The sequence below is a fragment of the Typopeltis vanoorti genome, chromosome 4, assembly GCF_054136105.1.
Source record: "Typopeltis vanoorti isolate ZY-2024b chromosome 4, IOZ_Tvanoo_1.0, whole genome shotgun sequence".
NCBI lineage: Eukaryota > Metazoa > Arthropoda > Arachnida > Uropygi > Thelyphonidae > Typopeltis > Typopeltis vanoorti.
This window is the reverse complement of record NC_143552.1, coordinates 51,558,674-51,579,112: the sequence shown is the minus strand read 5'-3', so window position 1 is coordinate 51,579,112 and position 20,439 is coordinate 51,558,674. Positions and strand designations below refer to the sequence as shown.

General features: G+C 36.8%; 1 protein-coding gene across 5 annotated transcripts in view; it reads left to right on the top strand.

Annotated features, from left to right (window-relative positions):
* The first annotated feature begins 318 nt into the window (after positions 1-318).
* LOC150107295 (ELMO domain-containing protein 3-like) overlaps positions 319-20,439 on the top strand; it is a 287,770-nt gene continuing 267,649 nt past the window's right edge. For 3 of the 5 annotated variants that reach the window (XM_090391155.1, XM_090391154.1, XM_090391150.1), the window contains exons 1-2: positions 319-384; positions 11,952-12,078. In XM_090391155.1, coding sequence (XP_090247281.1) covers positions 12,025-12,078 — 54 coding nt within the window. In that variant the 5' untranslated portion in view covers positions 319-384; positions 11,952-12,024. The other 2 variants (XM_090391152.1, XM_090391153.1) reach the window with 2 other exon arrangements.

The window sequence follows — 20,439 nt, the reverse complement described above, 5'->3', positions numbered from 1 at the left end:
AAAGATGGGTAAAACTCTGATCACTATTCTTAGTATTTCCCATAATGTAAAACACATCTCACTAAGAGATGTATACTGTTATGCATTATGGGTGGGGGGATCACTACCCAGACCGGTTTCAACCTTTTATATATATATATATTATTATTAGAATTGACTCGGAATGTATACATTTAGAAAATTAATATTTGTACTGACTATATATATATATATATTTTTATTTTATTTTATTTTATTTTTTTTCCATTGTAACCATGAAAAATATAGGCAGTTACTTTTCATTGTAACCATGGCAACTTACTTATCAACGGTTGACGAGAGTGGTTGGCGTTGTGATATTTATACGAATTTTGTTTTATATATTACATTGTGATAGAAGTTTTTGTAAGTAACGGAATTACGTATTATAATTCACCCTTTAAAGACAGACTTCAACTGATATTTCTTAGTTCATTCATTTTATCAGGCGTGGCAGTAGGAAGTGCCTGTTTGAGGGATTAATGGAGCTTCTATGTTTTTCGCATTTCTTGAGATTAATGATCGAATTATGATATGCCATTACTTTTCTTCAATACATTATTAAATATTTCCAAACTGCTTATATGTAATTATTCTTGTGGGTGTTGCAACTGATTCTTAACAGCCGATCATCATTCATAATTACGAAAGGAAAGGGCTGTTATAATCCATTAACTAACTAAGGTAATGCCCAGGAGCAGGAAGTTTGAAAGGCACGCAAAAACCGGCAGAATCTTATTATCTCAACGATAAAAAACATAGTATTTTTTTGTTTTGTTTTTAATTTTACGTTTTCTTGAATTTAGAGGCGGACAACATATATCCTAACAGTGGTACTTAGGCAAGATTATATATAATTCTAAGATTAGTCTACCAGTTTAGCATATAAATTTATAACTCTGCTATCTCCCATACCAAGTAAAATAATAATAAAGCAAAAAATAACTCTGAATAAGCTTTCATTTCATTGTTATTTTCTCTTTTAGAAACAGCACTAAATTCTTTATTACATTTAGCTTTCTTCATTCAGCCTGTTAGCATTCACTCCTCTTCCTCTACTTAGGCATGAAGTTGAAAGAGCAGTTAATAATCTTAACAGCAATAAGGCCTCAGTTGCAGATGGAATCCTAGCAGAGTCAAGGCCACAGGGGATAGAAAGATAAGAATGTTTCATAGATTGATTGCAAGGATATGGGAGACAGGATCATGGTCTAGAGACTGGAAGAAGGCTGTTTTCATATCACTACATAAGAAAGGTGATATTATAGAACTGTTAGCTTTTAATATCTCATGCAAGCAAAATTTTATTGAAGATCATGCTAAATAGGATTGAGGCCAAAGTTGACATACAGATGCCTGAGAAACAAGCAGGTTTTAGGAATGGTAAGAGCACCAGAGATCAGATCCTTTGCCTTAGACAGATCATAGAAAAGTATAAAGAATTTAGACTCCTTCTGGTAATGTGTTTCTTAGACTATTCTAAAGCTTTTGACTGTGTTCAGCAAGTGAAACTGTGGGAAGTAATGAAAAGAATGGGTTTCCTCAACACATTATCAGGTTGATAGCCAACTTGTACAGGGAACAAGAAGCCATGGTACAAACAGGTGTCTAACTGATTGACTTCAGGTTGGAAAAGGAGTTAGGCAAGGATGTTTACGTTTTCCTTACTTGTTTAGTATGTATGCAAAGGACATCATGTGTGAAGCATTGGATAAGCTCAAGACAGGAATCAGGTCGCAGATTGATCAGTAATCTGAGGTATGCTGATGATACTGTACTCCTCTGTAATAACAGAGGACTTCAACTCAATCCTAGCAAGACAAAGATTATGGTTCTCAAAGGAAATGCAAACAGGGAAGCTCTTGAGAAACAAGTGTACCTTAATGGAGAAAGAATTGAGGAAGTCAGCAGGTTTGAGTTTTTGAAGAATTGCTGTTTAGAAGATTAGGAATGGCTAAAACAACAGTCAGAGACTTGTCTAAAATCTGGTAGAATGGATCTAATTCCATGGGAACAAAGTTGAGGATTTTGGATGCAGTTGTTTTTCCAGCAGTGACTTATGGAGATGAGACTTGGAAGCTGAAGAAGTCAGATAAGAAAAGGATAGCTGCTTTTTAAATTTGATGCTACAGAAGGCTGATGAGGATATCACATACTGAAAGGCATGTTAGAAAAGATCAGTAGAATTTTAAGGCACATTAATGATATTGATAGAAGAAAGTTAAAATATTTTGGACATATTGAAAGGATGGAAGGAGGACTTCTCAGAACAGTAATAGATGGTAAAGTTCCTGGAAAAGAGGAAGAGTTAGACCATCAATAAGATGGATGAATGGTGTGTAGAGTGACTTATCTTAAGAGAGTTGACGCCTCCAGAAAAGCATACAACAGGACTACATGGATAGGCCTGGTGTGGTACATCACTGAGCATCGGAGTGACCATATGGCATGTATGGATGCCCAGTAAACATATGATGAGTTTGAGTTTTAACACAAGCAAGACCTGAAAGAAATGAAAAGTGGTCAGGATATGTCAGTTGCATAGAGATACTATTACAAATTTTGCAAAGACCTTAAACTGTCCTCCATTGATATCGACTGGCCTATCATTTGCTGTATTTTTTCTGACATCACTTAAGGATTTAGTGAAGTTTGCAATAGTCCAAATTCAGGAATATAGACAGGACCATGCTTATACTTTTCCTGAGGTGGGTGGGGCTTGAGGCACTAGAGTGCTCTGGGGGGCCCCTCCCTCATTGTTCGAGGCCCTTAAATTGGCTCTAATTTTTCAGGGTCTGCAGCTAGAGCCTCGTGCAGCCATGCATAAGTACAGCCCTGATTGTAGATAGAGATTCTATACTCTGCAGAGAATAGCATGGTTTTTAACAAGGAAGGTATTATCTAAGTAATTTTCTGTCATTTTATAATCAACTTATGACTAAGTTAGCTAATGGAAATGGATATGTATGATATTGCATGATGAGTCTTAGGATATCATGGAGGTGCTTGAATGATAATGTCTTATTGTAGGATTTCAGAAGGTGTATTATGTTGACAAGAAAGTAGTGAAGCTGGAATCTTTGAGTGATAATACTAATAGGAAGCTGAAGCTAGAGGCAACATTATAGAGGTGGTGAAACAAGGCAGAGGAATAGTGATACTAAGAAGGATACCAACATTTAATGGAGGGAGGTGTCATTGAGTTTATTAATTTCATGGAAGTTCTGTGATAATAAAAATAATAAAACTTATGAAAGAATTTTGTAAGGTCAGTAAATTTTTCATTATATAGTGTAGGGGACTTTAGGACAAGGGGATCATCTCAGGAAAATGAGTGAGTGTGTGCTGTTAGAGAAAGTATATGAGGGTTGGCTCCATTTGGAGAGCAATGAATAACTGGATTGCCAGTAGGAGTAATGCATTATTTGTGAATAAGTTTAAGGAAAGCTGTGAGTGGCGTGGCTTGAGTAGGCCTTCGTAACCATGCCACTGAAGTTTCAGAGATACTTGTATGATAATAATAATCATAATAAGGGTTTGTTATTTATAAAAAAAATCACGCATTAGTTACAATTTCAGTGATTTATATTTTCACCATTACTTGTATATGAGCAGAAAATATACAAGTAATGGTAACACTGAAATGGTAACTAATGCATAACAGATCGTTCAAAAATGTCAAAAAAACAAAACAAAACATCTTAGTATCTCATTATCATCATGATCCAATTCCTTGCATGTACCCTCAAGGGGCATACAGGATGTTATGATAGTACTGCATGAAAAACATACATCATTACTAACTTTCTATCAACAATTTTCCTCCAAATCAATCTGTTATCTGTCAAGACTCTAACATTATCAGATCTTATATTTCTGGCTTCTAAGGCACTTTTTTTTTGCTGTATCAATCCACCTATAATCTTGGTCTTCCTCTGGGTCTTTTTCCTGACAACCTGGCAGAGAACACTTGTTTTGCTAATATCATAGTATCTTCTCATAATGGGAATGTAAGATTATTATGATTATTATACCTGGTATCTCCATGGAGTCCAAAGACTCATTGTGGAAGGCACTAGAGTGCCTTCCACAATGAGTCTTCTAGAAGGCACTAGAAGACCCACACTAACCATTATTCACAATACCTATCATGTATCTCCTTAAACTCATTCACTGTCAGGACACTCACAACTACCTCTGACAAAATCTTGTTTGTTTGCACACACTAACTACACTCTTACCCAACTTCCAGTGTGTGTGTGTGGGGGGTTTATCCCTTGTTCTCTCCCAGCTCATGTCTTGAAAAATTTCTTTTGTGTCAATCGTATAGAATATCTTTAGTAACTTTTAAGTTTCTATCTTCTCTCCTCTCTTCTACCTATCAGCTAAATTCTGCACACCACTTACCTTCAGTCTGTCATCATATATCACTTAACTTTCCAAGAAATTATATTCTTGGTTTCACCCTTATTATTCATCTATACATCCATATATTCTTGGCATCTTTAATTTATAGTATAACCAAGTGGAAAAACTATATATATTTCAACATTTATCTCTAAGCCAGAGTATTTTAGTAATAAGGTATGACACCTTTTGATTACTTGTATATGAAAATATGACTAATGCATTACTATCAACCTTGATATCACTTCTGGATCTGACTCCCACTAATGAGACCTCAAGTAAAGGACAAAACCAGGCTGGGTGATGGCCCTTCCCATAATGCATGGCATCATACATGTCTGTAAGGATATATGCATTGCATTATGGGATACTAACGCAATTTATGTGAATTCATTAGCTTCTATATAAAAGTAGGCCAGTGTGAAGTGACTTCATGTGCAAAATTTGTTTACTTACACTTGAATAAAGGATGAAACAAAGAACATAATTTCTTTGCAACTTTAATTTATAGTGTGTGTGTATACACACACACACACACATGTATATATATGTATGTGTATATATATATATATATATGTATTTTTTTTTTTTTTAAAGAATTTAATGACTAGAACCGAGATTTAAGTAAAAAGGTTTTAATATTAAAACACTACTAGTTTCAGCTTGTAATAGCCTTCATCAGGTGACATTATAAAAGAAAGAAAAAAGAAAAACACTAAAACACTGAAGCTTAAATAAACTAAGAACATCATAGAGAGTCTCTATACATAACATTAAAACATTGTGGTTGTATTTAAAGCTGTTCTTTCATTTGTGGTATTGTTGGGAAAGTACGTGCTAGTAGCATCTCGTGAACGCTAGTACATGATTACAGCTGAATGACTATCTGGGAGGTTGTAGCTCAAGTTATTATTTAGATGAACAGGATTGAAGATGATTTCCCTAGATTCTACGATTTTTCTCTCTAGTTCATCATTGCAACGGAAGATGTTAGTAGATTTTTCCCAGCAGACTTTGCGACTTTGGCTTTCATCATTAGGATTAGCCGAGAAAAGGATATGACTTGATAATGCACTGACTCGCTGTCTCTTGTAAGTAATGTCTCTCATGTGTTCTTCCATACGCAATTCGACAGATTTGTCTTTCTGCCCAAAATAAGGAATATCACAATCACACAATATTTTATATACACCAGGGTATTTGAGTTGATGATAACAAGGTTTTGGGTGGCTTATTAAGAAACGGATTTTTGGAAGTGGAGTGAACAAGGTTCTGATATTGTATTTTCTTAGAACTTTTGCTAATTTATGTGAAACTGTACTTATGTAAGGAATAGAAATATTGCCTTTGAATTTATTTGTTTCTTTCAAAGTTAATGGATATTCCAAGAGAATCATTGAAAAATTCCTTCTTAATCCTCCTAGACATCACTCAGAAGAAACAAATAGATTCAAATGCAATATTTCTATTCCTTACATAAGTACAGTTTCACGTAAATTAGCAAAAGTTCTAAGAAAATACAATATCAGAACCTTGTTCACTCCACTTCCAAAAATCCATTTCTTAATAAGCCACCCAAAACCTTGTCATCATCAACTCAAATACCCTGGTGTATATAAAATATTGTGTGATTGTGATATTCCTTATTTTGGGCAGACAGACAAATCTGTCAAATTGCGTATGGAAGAACACATGAGGGACATTACATACAAGAGACAGCGAGCCAGTGCATTATCAAGTCATATCCTTTTCTCGGCTAATCCTAATGATGAAAGCCAAAGTCACAAAGTCTGCTGGGAAAAATCTACTAACATCTTCCGTTGCAATGATGAACTAGAGAGAAAAATCGTAGAATCTAGGGAAATCATCTTCAATCCTGTTCATCTAAATAATAACTTGAGCTACAACCTCCCAGATAGTCATTCAGCTGTAATCATGTACTGGCGTTCACGAGATGCTACCAGCACATACTTTCTCAACAATACCACAAATGAAAGAACAGCTTTAAATACAACCATAACATTTTAATGTTAATTATGTATAGAGACTCTCTATGATGTTCTTAGTTTATTTAAGCTTCAGTGTTTTAGTGTTTTTTTTTCCTTTCTTTTATAATGTCACCTGACGAAACTAGTAGTGTTTTAATATTAACACGTTCGCTGCCAACTACGAGTATACTCGTAGTGGGTAAACCTGCTTCACAAGCCAGCTACGAGTATACTCGTAGGATGCTTACCGCCGGGAACGAGATTATTGTAGTGACCTTGAAGAAGTGAAAATGCTTGGCTTGTGGGGCTAGCTTCAAAACAGTGTATTCTCATAGACCGTATATGCTCTGTACAAGCCAACTACGAGTATACTCGTAGGTCGTTTACCTCTGGTAACGAGATTATCGTACTGACCTTGAAGAAGTAAAACTGCTCGGCGTAGGGGAACAGACCATGCAAAAGTAGCGTGGCAGCGAACGTGTTAAAACCTTTTTACTTAAATCTCGGTTCTAGTCATTCAATTCTTTTAAAAAATATGTATGTTAACCGAGTTAATGATCACTCATTCATATATATACACCATAAATCATATAAAGGGATTTTATGTAATTGACAGTGAAGACTTCTTTTCAGTACATACATGGCAGGAAGGGAGAGAACAAGAGTGTGGTAACCACACTCTTGTTCCCTCCCTTCTTGCCATGTACTGAAAGTGCCAACCACACTCTTGTTCTCTCCCTTCCTGCCATGTACTGAAAATAAGTCCTCACTGTCAATCACATAAAATCTCTTTAATAACTTATATGCTTCTGTCATGTCTCCTCTTTTTTCACCTATCAGCTAATTTTTGAAGCCCATGGACGGTCTATTTATTCTTGTAGGTAGCATTCCTTAGACCAATCACAGTCTTTGTCACTAGCCTATGGATCCTCCACCCCTTCTTCATTCTCCTAGAATCTGAGTGTCCAGATCTGTGCACAGTTATCCAGATGTGGCTTATTAAAGCCTTATATTATTATTATTATTATTATTCAGGTCTCCATGGAGTCAAGAGCCTCATCACGGGAGGTCCTTCCTAGGAAACACAAAGCTATCATACCACTCCTTTAGCTCGTTGACCATTCTTGCTCTCACCATTCTATCATGGAATGCATTGCATGGTTCCACCACCCTCCACGCAAAGAAACCACTTCTCACCCTCTTGCTCAAAGCTTCCTTTCGTACCTTCCTGGGATGGCCCCCTTGTCATCATTCCTTCCCGCTGCTCCACCGAGTAAAAGAACTCTCCATTGTCTACCTTGTAAATTCCTCTCAACAGAGGAATTTACAAGGTGGACAAGTCTTGATCATATCACCTCTCCTTCTTCTATTCACCAAGCTCAGCAGTCCACATTCCCTCAGCCAGTTGAGGAACAATAACTTTTCTGTCCCTACTTGTTAGTATGTTCTTCAAAACCATGTAATTTGATGTGCTGTTTTGGTTACCTTTGCAATATGCCCTCTAAACTTCAATTCCAAATCCCTAGCCTCATCAGTTTCCTGCACAGTTTCCTCAGTATTGTACACAACTTCCCAAAGTGCATCACATTGCACTAGATTACATTGAACTGGCAGCCATTTACTTTTGCCCATATGGATGGTCTGTTTAAAGGATCTTTACATCACCTTTATTTATTATTACTCTTCCAAGTTTAGCATCATCAGCAAACAACTGAATATTTCCTGTCAAATCTTTTCTCATATCATTGATATAAATTTAAACAACAGATGACTAAATACTGAGCCCTTGTGTTATACCAGTGGTCATTTGAATTCTCTTGGACTCTGCCACTTCATAAACCACTCTTTGATATCTGTCCATCAGCCACCCTCTAATCTAGATCACCAGATTCACATCCATCTCCATTTGCTCCAATTTATGCAATAGATTTCTATGTGGAATCTTGTCAAATTATTATTATTATTTGTCACCTCCAGGGAGTCCAAAGACTCATCGAGGGAGAGCATCCACTCTACAACTCTGTCTCCACCAACTGACTGCAACTACACCAATGCCATCTATCACCAATCATCACCACTGGTATTTCCACAGACAATCACAAACATCCATGCCCACGCTTGGATTCAAACCCCGCAGCCTTTTGGCTAGGAAGCGAATACGCTAACCACTCGGCCAACCAGGCTGGCAAAAATGCCTTTGCAAAGTCTAGCAATATCACTTAGTAGCCATTTCCCTTATCTAACTCCATTGTTACATTATTATTTAAAAAAAAAGGGCTTTTTTAATATCCAGTCCTGAATTATGCCTTTTACCAATTTTTCTAACACCTTAACCACCATTCCTGAGATGCTGATTGCCCTATAGTTTGCTATTTCTGTCTCGAAGCCTACTTCATGCAGTGGGCCTTCTTTTCACTCCATTGGCCCCTTCCCAGTACTGAGGTTTAAATTAAACAGCTTTATCAGAGGAATTGATAATTACCTTACACATCTTTGTAATGCACAGGGTGATATGCCATCTAACATGCCTGTGTTCGCATTTAAGTTTTGCAATATTTTAAGTACAGTACTTCCATTTCTTCAACCTCGATTCTCCCTTCAGTCAACGTTGTACCTGGCATTGCACTGTCACCACCTAGATGGTATATCCCTGCAAAATGTTCACTCTGTAATTGAACTGTTTGGTTTAGTTCTGTTGCCTCCCTACTATCAGCAGTTTTTTGATTTTCCTTCCATAGTCATTTCTCCTTTCACTTGCCACATAGTGATCTAACTCTGTAGAATTTCTTTTGGCCTCATCAGCTAGCTTACTATTGAAAGTTTTTTCATGTGGTTATACTATAAATTAAAGATGCCGAGAAATTATATTCTTGGGTTCATCCTTGATCCAAGTGTAAGCAAACAAAGTTTATTCATGAAGTAACTTCATGACTAGATTACTTGTATATAGAGGCTAATGACTTCACATCAGTATCCCGTAATGCAATGCACATATCCTTATGGACATGTATAATGCTATGCATTATGGAAAGGGCCATTACCCAGACTGGTTTCAACCCCTTCATTGAGGTCTCCTTCTGCATTACTTTAATCTTGGTATCATTCTGGGTCTGCTCCCACTGATAAGACCTCAATAAAGGTCGAAACCATTCTGGATAGTGGCCTTCGCATAATACATAGCATCATGCTTGTCTGTAAGGATATGTGTGTTGCATTATGGGATACCAAGGCAATTGATGTGAAGGCATTAGCCTCTATATACTATTAGCACAATCCTGAAGTTACTTCACATGCAAACTTTGTTTGCTTACGTGGATAAAGGATGAAACTAAGAATATAATTTCTTAGCATCTTTAATTTTTAGCTTACTCTCATAATTAGCTTTGGCCTTCCTTACCAAACAGGTCACACTTCTTGCCTGTACCTTGTACTGCTCATGGGCATGCTGATCACCTTTTTCTTTATAACCTCCACAGTCTTTTCTTCATCTGCAACTCCTGCTTAATGAAGCTATTCATCCATCTAACTCCTATCTGATTTGTCATCCTCACTCTGGATATATATTCTGATATTGCTAAACATTTCTTGATTACCACTGCTCATATGTGTTTAGAAATCTTGTATTTTTTGAGTGTGTATATATTATAAATTTTTTGTGAATGAAATGGGAAAATTAGTATTAGAAAGATAGTAGTAGTTAAGTGTCTGGGTGCTTGCTCTTATTCACCACAAACATCTCTTCCCCTCTAAATTCTTATGTCATGGCACTGTTGTCATTCCTCAATTATGAGGAATTTTATTATGATTCAGTTATGATTATGACAAGCTGATACCTCATATTGGCATAATCACCTGCTTTGTAATTCAATATATATCCATTTTTAACAGATAATTCTGCATATCTGACAGTCTCCCAGGTCAAGATGACATGATCACTTTCTTGAAGTGAGGCAGCTTAAAGCTAGAATGATTAATGTTAAGTTTTCTGATGCTATGATCAAGTCGAGCATGCCTGAACCTTGTGGCCTCTCCATTACATGCTGCCTCATGTAATTATCTCTCTGTAGCTGTATAAATTCCAAATGACCTGCCTTCTGAATTCCTGTCCCCCTGATTTCTTCTACTCTTTTTGGCTTTAATTCCTATGGTATCGTTAGTAAAACCACTCCCCCCCCTTCATCCTGCTCCCTCTGTCCTCTCCGAAGACACTATATCCCTTGCATTCTATTCTTATTATGATATCATCCTTAGTCAACCTAGTCTCACTAATGTCTATAGCTTTTGGCCAAGTTAAGCTAACCAATGTCAAAAACTCCTCACCCTTATTTTGAATACTTCTAGTATTAGTTCACATAAACTGCAATACCCCTTCATCCCACAGCCTTCCTAACACCTTGTGTTGCTTAACCCAGAATTGTTGCTTAACAATTTTTATTCTCACTTTGGGTGCTACATTTAGCATCATGTGATCATGATGCTAATTTTTTTTAACTTTTTTTTAAAAAATTTCGATTTTTAATCCTACTTTTTAATCTCTAGGTTGCTTGGATCCATGCTCACCTGCATCCTCCCTAAACATTCTAGTTTCCCTCAAACTGCACTTCTGAACTCTCACTGAACAGCACTTTCTCAGGACTCCAGACACTAAATCCATTCAATTGCAAGCCATGCACCTTATATAAAATCTTCCTTTCATCAAAGTGACTCCATACATCCACAAACTCCACACCATTCCTCCTGCATAATCTGCACACAGACTCATTTGCTGTCATAACTCTCCCTATCAGTTTGCCTCTATCATACCATGGCAATAGACTCACACTTTTACTTTCTCACTCGTCTTTTTTGCATGTGCTAGTAACTCTTTCATGTCTTCTCACATATCACACTTGTCAGCTGCTGAATCATTTGTACCAGCCAAAATAAACATCTCTTTCACCTTCACTATCTGTATCATTACAGCATCACTAACATCCTTAATCTTAGCTCCAGGAAAACACAGTTTTGTCACACCATACAAAATCTAATTCTTATTCTTAAACTTGCTCATTTGTGCTCTGATTTCTCTCCCCCTTTCTTTTACTTCTGTGTCATACCATTCAGCAGACATTTCTCCAACCACTCAATCTCACTTTTTATTCTACAGAGAACTCCACATAAGTTTGCTTTCTTTTTCATTACCATCTAGTCATTCATATTCCACCATGTCATTTCTACAGTCACTCTACCACTTGTAACATTAAGTATGCCAATTGCATTATCGCACATTCCATCTTTTGGCTCATAATTTGCAGAAGATACACAGAGAATTGTACTAAATGCACTCAAATTAAAATAACTATTTAACTCTATGACATAGCATATATAGATAGCTTGTAATGCAAAACTAATATAAACACAGGCTTGTTGTACAGTAATATTTAGGTAATTAGTGACTTTTTTGTGATTGTTTTTGTTTCAAAGGATTTTCTTTGTGTTTTTGACATATCAGGTATGTTAAGATGAAGTATATTTTTCTAATCAAAATTTAATTTTCAGTTCATTTGATGATCAATGTCTCAACTAGTTTTCATATGGATCTTAAAGAAACGTTCTGAATTTCTCATTCGTGATGAATACTTTAAATACTCTTCATGAAGTTAGAACAGAACTATGCAGTCCAGAAGTAAGAAATTCTTTCTTGAGGATAATATATAAATAGTATATAAAATAAATGTATATATACATAAAGTGTATACCTCTCATGAGATTCTCATATGTGTTTAGAAATCTTTTGTTTGTTGAGTGTGTCTATATTATAATTTTTTTATGAATGAAATGGGAAAATTAGTATTAGAAAGATAGTAGTAGTTAAATGTCTGAGATGCTTGCTCTTATGGACAGAAGATAATAGTTTTAAAGGATACCTTGGAGAGAAAAGCATTTGTGAAACCCCTACATTTTATATTTCTTAAATTTAAATTCATGTCCAATAGAGTAGAAGTAAAAAATAAAATGTAGCATGCATAAAGCCTCCATAGCTCATTTGGTTTAGATGAACTTTTTGGTTTGAAACATGCAGGGTTTGAAACCTGTCAATCAAATTATTATTATTATTATTATTATTCAGGCCTCCATGGAGTCAAAAGACTCATCACGGAGGTCCTTCCTAGGAAACACAAAGTCTATCAATACTCATTGCAAGAGGTCACTCCTAGGAAACACAATGTCCATCATACCACTTAAACTCATTAACTGTTCTCGTTCTCACACTCTATCAGGCAATGCCATGGTTCAACCATCTTCCATGCAAAGAAACCACTCCTCGTCCTCTTGCTCACAGTTTCCTTTCACAACTTCCAAGGATGTCCCCCTTGTCATCATTCCTTCTCGCTGTTCAACCAAGCGAAAGAACTCCCCGGTGTCAACCCTGTAACCACTTCTCAACAGTTTAAAAGTCTTGATCATATCACCTCTCCTTCTTCTATCCACCAAACTCTGCAGTCAACATTCCTTCAGCTGATCCTCATAACCAACATTGTACAGTCCTGAAACCATCTTTGTTATCTGCCTTTGTATTCTTTCCACAGTTAATTTATCCCCTTCAAATCCTGGAGACCAAATCTGAGACAATAGTCTAAGTGTGGTCTCTGATCAGGGTCTTATACAATGGAATGATAACTCTTTTATCTCTGCAGGTCAGCGTCCTTCTCATTATTGCAGCAATCCTTTGTGTTACCTTCACTACCTTTGCAATATGTCTCTTGAATTTCAGGTTTCTATCAATCATCAACCCCAGATCTCTTGTCTCCCCTACTTCCTTCAGTATATCTCCTCCAATAAAGTATGCAGCATCCCATTCATGTTTCCCAAACCTCAAGACCTTACATTTTGCTGCATTAAACCAACATCCCCATTCATTATCCATCTGTCTAGCTTATTCAAATCCTCTTGCAGGGCTACTACATGTGCACTGTTACTAATAACCCTTCCCAGCTTCACATCATCCACAAACAACTGAATATTCCCCTGCATTCCACTGACAATGTCATTGATATAAAGATTAAACAATACAGGTCCGAGTACTGAGGCCTGTGGGACCCCACTTGTAACCCTCTGCCTCCTTGAAATTGCCCCACCATACACAACTCTCTGATACCTATCGGACAGCCAATCCTGAATCCAGTTGACCATCCTGACATCCAAACCCATGTGCTGCAACTTAAATATGTATGGTGTGAGATAGAGGTGAATAGAATCAAATACTTGGTGGGATGTTGTTATAGACCTGGTAATGTGGATGGTGGTGATAGTGAAATGTATAGTCAAATAAGCCAAGCAAATAAGAAAAGGGTGATCATTATGGGTGATTTTAATTATGGCAATATAGACTGGAATGAAGAGATAGCAACTGGAAGTAAAGAAAATGAGTTTCTTGAGTTTTTGAGGGATAACTACCTCAGACAGTATGTAACAGAGGGCACAAGAGGATTAAGGGTCTTGGATTTGGTCATCTCATCGGAGGATGTAATTATCAATGAGGTATCAAATCATCCACCAATTGGTGAAAGTGACCATGAGGTGATTACTTGGGTGGTTGCCAGCAGTGCAAGGACCCCTGTGAAAAAAGGGTATATGTGGAACTACAAGGGGGATGATTATGAAGAGCTCAGGAGACAGCTTGCAGGTGTAGCATGGAATGAGGAGTTAGCTGGAAAAGAGATCAATGCAGCTTGGGGGATTTTCAAAAAATATTTAGTGGATGCAATGTCTAAATGTATACCACGGGTGAGAAGGTTAAATAAGTTAGGTGTGAGATGGATGAATAAAGAGATTAAGCATGCAATACAGAGAAAAAGGGCATTGTGGAGGCAGCATAAGAGAAGTGGAAGTAACCAATTTCATGAGTTCTACAAAGACCAGGCAAGGAGAGTGACTTGGTTGGTGAGAGTAGCTAAAGAGAGGTATGAACAGCAGTTAGCTAATGAAGCTAAAAAGAATCCTAGGGAGTTCTTTCGATATGTAGCCAGCAAAAGAAAGAATGATTATGGAAGGATGACATTGATTGGAGGAAATGGTATAAAGACAGCTGTTGCAGAATGTGTGGTGGAGATACTTAATGAGCAGTTCATAAAGATCTTTCAATCTTGTGAATGTGACTTCATGGAGAGATTAAGAGCAGTTGATGATGGGGAGGAGAGACTGACTGTAAGTGAGCAAGAGGTGTTTGGGGAGTTGAGTAAACTAGATGTAAATAAGGCTGTGGGACTTGATAATATATCACCACGTATTCTGAAGGAATGTGCCAGAGAGTTGACACCTGCCTTGACATATTTTTTTAATACGAGTCTTGCACTTGGTCAAGTCCCTAAAGAGTGGAAGGAGGGCAAGATTGTGCCACTTCATAAAGGAGGTGATCGAACTCAAGCATCAAACTATAGGCCTATCTGTGTGTCGGGTGTTGTGGTTAAGTTGCTGGAGAAGCTTGTGAGAGCTAGAATCCAGAGTTGGGTTGACAACAATGGTATAATCTTTGATGGACAGCATGGATTTGCTAAAGGGAGGTCGTGTTTTAGTAATCTACTTACTTATTACAATAAAGTGACTGCTTCCTTGGACAGAGGAGAAGGATACACAGTAATATACTTGGATTTCGCAAAAGCTTTTGATAGAGTGCCTCATGATAAGTTGACAGTCAAACTAGAGCAGATGGGGTTGGATATTAGATTAGTGCATTGGATTGGAGACTGGCTATCTGATAGGTATCAACAAGTTGTGTATGGGGGTGCAATATCCAGGAAAAGGAAAGTCACTAGTGGAGTGCCTCAGGGATCTGTTTTAGGGCCATTACTATTTAACTTGTATATTAATGATATTGGCGAAGATTTGGATGGAGATATTCAGTTGTTTGCAGATGATGCAAAGTTGGGAAGAACCATAAAGAGTAGTGAAGATGTCGTGGTCTTGCAAGAAGACTTGAATAAATTGAGTGATTGGGCAAGCAATTGGGGGTGTGAGTTCAATGTTGCAAAATGTAAGGTTTTAAAATTTGGAAAACAAAGATGGGATGCAGAATTTATGCTTGGTAAGAATATATTGTTGGAAGTAGAGGAAATAAGAGATCTGGGAGTGATAGTGGATAAAGATCTAAAATTTAGGGGTCACATCGCCAAAATTGTGAAGACAACACAAAGACTTCTGGGAATGATGAGGAGGACACTGACGTGTAGAAGTAGGGAGATTCTTGTTCCATTGTATAAGGCTTTGATTAGGCCACACATGGACTATTGTGCCCAGATTTGGTCACCTGGTTTTCAGAAGGATGAGGAGATGTTGGAAAGGGTCCAAAGGCGACTGACTAAGGTAGTTTCTGACCTCTGGAATGTCGAGTATGAGGAAAGATTGAAAAGATGTAATTTGCAGAGACTAGTGGAGAGAAGGAAGAGGGGAGATATGATAGAGACCTACAAGTTGGTAAGGGGTTGCTATAGGATCAATGGTGGAGAAGTTCTACAGCGAATAGTGGGAGATCAGGGGAGAACCAGAGGTCATCCCTGGAAACTGTATAAAGAGGGTGTGAGTAGGGGAGTGAGAGGCAGGTTTTTTTCGTGCAGAGTTGTGAATGATTGGAATGCCTTGCCTGAGAGTGTGGTGTCTGCAAGGAGTTTGAATGTGTTTAAGACCCGGTATGATGAGATGTGTGTGAGATAAAAGGACCTCCTAGATGAGTCTTTGACTCCATGAGGTCTTGTTTAATAATAATAATAATAATAATAATAATAATAATAATAATAATATCAGCTTATCATCTGGCACCCTGTCAAATGCCTTCGCTAAATCCAAGAAAATGGCAGTATATGCCTTTCCCTCATCTGCTGCTCTTGCAACTTTATTATAAAAGGCTAGCATATTACTAAAACAAGAACACCCCCTTCACAAATCCATGTTGACTCTCACAGATAACATTACCCTCATCTGCCCAATGTTGTATATGGTCCCTCACTAATTTCTCCAAGATCTTAACAACTACTGATGACACACAAACTGGCCTATAATTAGATACTTCCAGTCTGCTACCACCATTATGCAATGCCACTATCTTACCTTCCTTCCATTCCCTGGGCACCTTTCCTGTAGCCAGACTTTCATTGAAAAGCCAGGTCAAAGGAGCTGTCAGTTCTTTAGCACATTTTCTCAAAACTAGTGGTGAAATACCATCCAGTTCCACAGATTTACTGACATCCAGAGTACTCAGTATTTGGAACACACTCTCCTCCTGCACCTCTAAACCTCGAACCTTCTCTATCCCTCTAGTATTAAAATTTACTCCTCCAGGATGAAATACTTCAATAAAGTTTTCATTGAACAATTCCACTATGTCCTCTGCATCAGTCACTCTATTCCCATTTTTATCCTACAATGTCATTCTTTCACAATCATTTCTCCTCCTACTGACCACATAGCTAAAAAATTCCCTAGGATTTTCTTTGGATCTTTGGGCCTTCTCTTCTCATATTCCAGTTTTGGTAGTAAGTCACCTGGCTCACAATGAGATGGCAGGGTTTTTCCTCCTGGAAACTTGGTTTTTTTTTGTCCCTCAAAACAGGCAAACTGGTTAGAAGAACACAGAATATATAGATATAAGACATTACAGTGATAAGGATTAACCACTGTATTATTATTACCTTAAGATTCCATGTAGTCAAAGACTCATGTAGGAGGTCCCTTTGTCATACACACACAGCTCATCATAGCTTGCCTTAAATAGATTCAAATTCTCTGCAGACACCACACTCACAGGCAAAGAATTCCAATCATTCACAACTCTGCATGCAAAAAAACCTGCTTCTCACCCCCTTGTTCAAATTCTCCTTATACAGCTTCCAGAGATGACCTCTTGTTCTCCCTTGATTTCCCAACATTTGATGAAAAACTTCTTCAACATCGATCCTATAACAACCCTTTACCAACTTATGCATGTCTATCATATCATCGCTCCTTCTCCTATCCACTAGACTGTAAATTGCACCTTCTCAACCTTTACTCATATTCAAAATTCCAGAGATCAGAAACTACCTTAGTCAATTGCCTCTGGACCCTTTCCAACATCTCCTAGTCCTTTTGAAAAATCAAGTGACCAAATCTGTGCACAGTAGTCCATATGTATCCTAATCAAGGCCTTACAATGGAACAAGAATCTCCTTATTTCTACAAGTTAGTCCTCTGCACCATTCCCAGAATTCGTTGTGTTGGCTTCGCAATTTTGCAAATATGTCCTATAAATTTTAGATCCTTATCCACCATCACCCAAGATCTCTGATTTCCTCTACCTCCAACAATATGTCCCCACCATGCATAAATGTACATCCCACCTTTGTTTCCCAATTTTATAAACCCCATTACATTTTGCAACATTGAACTGGCATCCCACTCATGTACCCATTCAATCAATCTATTCAAGTCTTCTTGTAATGCCAGAACATCTGCTCTACTCCTCATAGTTTGTCTCAACCTTGCATCATCTGCAAACAATTGAGTATCCCCATCCAAATCTTTCCCAATATCATTAACTTACAAGTTAAACAGCAATAGTACTAAAACAGACTCCTGAGGCACACCACTAGTGACTTTCCTCTTCTGGGATATTGCTTCCCCAAACACAACTTCCTGATACCCGTTGAATAGGCAGTCTCCAATCCATTGCACTAGTCTAATATCCAACCTCATCTGCCCTAGTTTGACTATCAAGTAATGTGGTAATCTATCAAAAGCTTTGCAAAATCAAAGTATACTGCTCTGAATCCATCTCCCTTGTCCATTGCAACTGTCACTTTATTGTAATACATAAATAGATTACTAAAACATGACCTCCCTTTAGCAAATCCATGTTGTCCATAAAACATAATACCATTGTTGTCAATCCAATTCTGAATCCTGATTCTCACCATCCTCCTTCAACATTTTAATGACAACTGATATGCAAATAGACCTATAATTTGATGCTTGAGTTCTGTCACCTCCTTTATGAAATGGCACAATCTTGCCTTCCTGTGACTGCTTTGGAACTTGACCCAGTGCAAGACTCATGTTAAACAAATATGTCAAGGGAGATGCCAACTCCCTAGCATATTCCTTCAAAATGCATGGTGATGTATTATCAAGTTCCACAGCCTTATTAACATCAAGTTTGCTCAATTTTCCATATACCTTTTGCTCACTTACAGTCAGTCTCTCTTCTCATCATTTACTGTTCTCACATTCTCCATGAGGTCATATTCACAAGAATGAAAGACCTTTATGAACTGCATATTAAATATCTCAACTATATCCTCTGCAGCAGTTGTTCTTATACATTTTCTCCAATCAATGTCATCGTTCCATTCCATCATTCTTTTTTTTTGCTGGCTACATATCAAAAGAACTCCCTAGGATTCTTTTTGGCTTCATTAGCTAACTGCTGCTCATACTTCACTTTTGTTACCCTTACCAACCAAGTCACCCTCCTTGCCTGTTCTATGTAATCCTCATGGAATTGATTATTACCACTCCTCTTATGTTGCCTCCATAATGTCTTTTTCTTCTGTATTGCATGCTTAATCTCTTCAATCTTCCATTTCATACCTACCTTATTTAACCTTCTGACCCTTGGATGCATGTAGACATTGCTTCTGCTAGACCAGGCATGTCAAATTCGTTTACCTCCAAAGGCCAAATTAAGAATTATACATCAAGCCATGGGCCGCAACGGAAAAAAAATCTTGAAATAAAAAGAAAACAGATTTTTTAATATTAACATTAGAGTATATAAGTACAAAATACAACCATGTTACAAAAATACATATAAAATATAAAGTTTACATATTTAAATAAAATTATACATATAATATTTTTGAAGAAACTTGACATCGTGTTTCATTAACAAAATCTTTAAAATTTGGTTGAATTTGTTGAGCTGTAGTTATTTTCAATATTGCTTGCACATGCTGGTCTGTTAATCTTGATCTTTCCACAGTTTTATTATTCTTTAAAGTTGAAAATAGTTGTTCGCATAAATATGTGCTACTGAACATAGATAAAATACACCTAATTGCACATAACACGTTGGGGTATTGATTGACTAATAAATAATTATAGAACTTTGGAATTCCAACATCCATATATTTTTGTTTCAATACAGAATCACACTGAATTTTGATTAATTCCAACTATAAATTATCATCAACAGTTTCAACATCAGTCAGTGGAGGAGAAGTAAATAGATGAAACTGATTGTCATATTTTTTAAAATCTAAAAATCTTCTTTTGAATTCATTTTCTAATAACTTAATTTGATTGGCATATTCTGAAGTTTTCAGTTTCGGTGATTTTTGTAATAATGATTGAAAAATTCAAAACGGGATAAATTTTATTTTTGAATTTGTTTTTGCCAAAGTAATAATTTCTGTTTGAAAATGTTAATATTGTCAAATAACATGGTAACTGCTTGATGTTTGCCTTGTAGCTTAAGATTTAAGTTGACTAAGGTGGCTTGTAATGCCAACTAAAAAAGCCAGGTCCTTTATCCATTGATCATTTTTTAATATTTCACATTCATAATTTTTCGATTCTAAAAAAATGATAATTTCGTCCAGCAATTCGAAGAATCGCTTTAAAACTTTATGACTGGAAAGCCTTCTAATTTCTGTATAATAAGGTAGATTGCTATATTCACTTTCTATATCTTCTAGAAAGTTACTAAATTGGCGATCATTGAGTCCATGTGCACAAATATAATTTACAATTTCACATTTTTTAGGACATGTCCAACATTTAAAACTTTGGAGCATAGTGTTTGCTGATGAATAATGCAATGAAAATGTTGAAAATTATTATTACCTTGTTCTTTTCATTTTTCTTTTAAATTTGTAACAACTCCTTTAACAACACCAGTCATGGCAGGAGCACCATCAGTTTCAAGACAAACTAGCATTTTTAGCAGTAAATCACTCATTGTATTCATTCAAAACTTCTATAAAGGTGTCGAAAATATCAACTCCAGTGGTTGTAT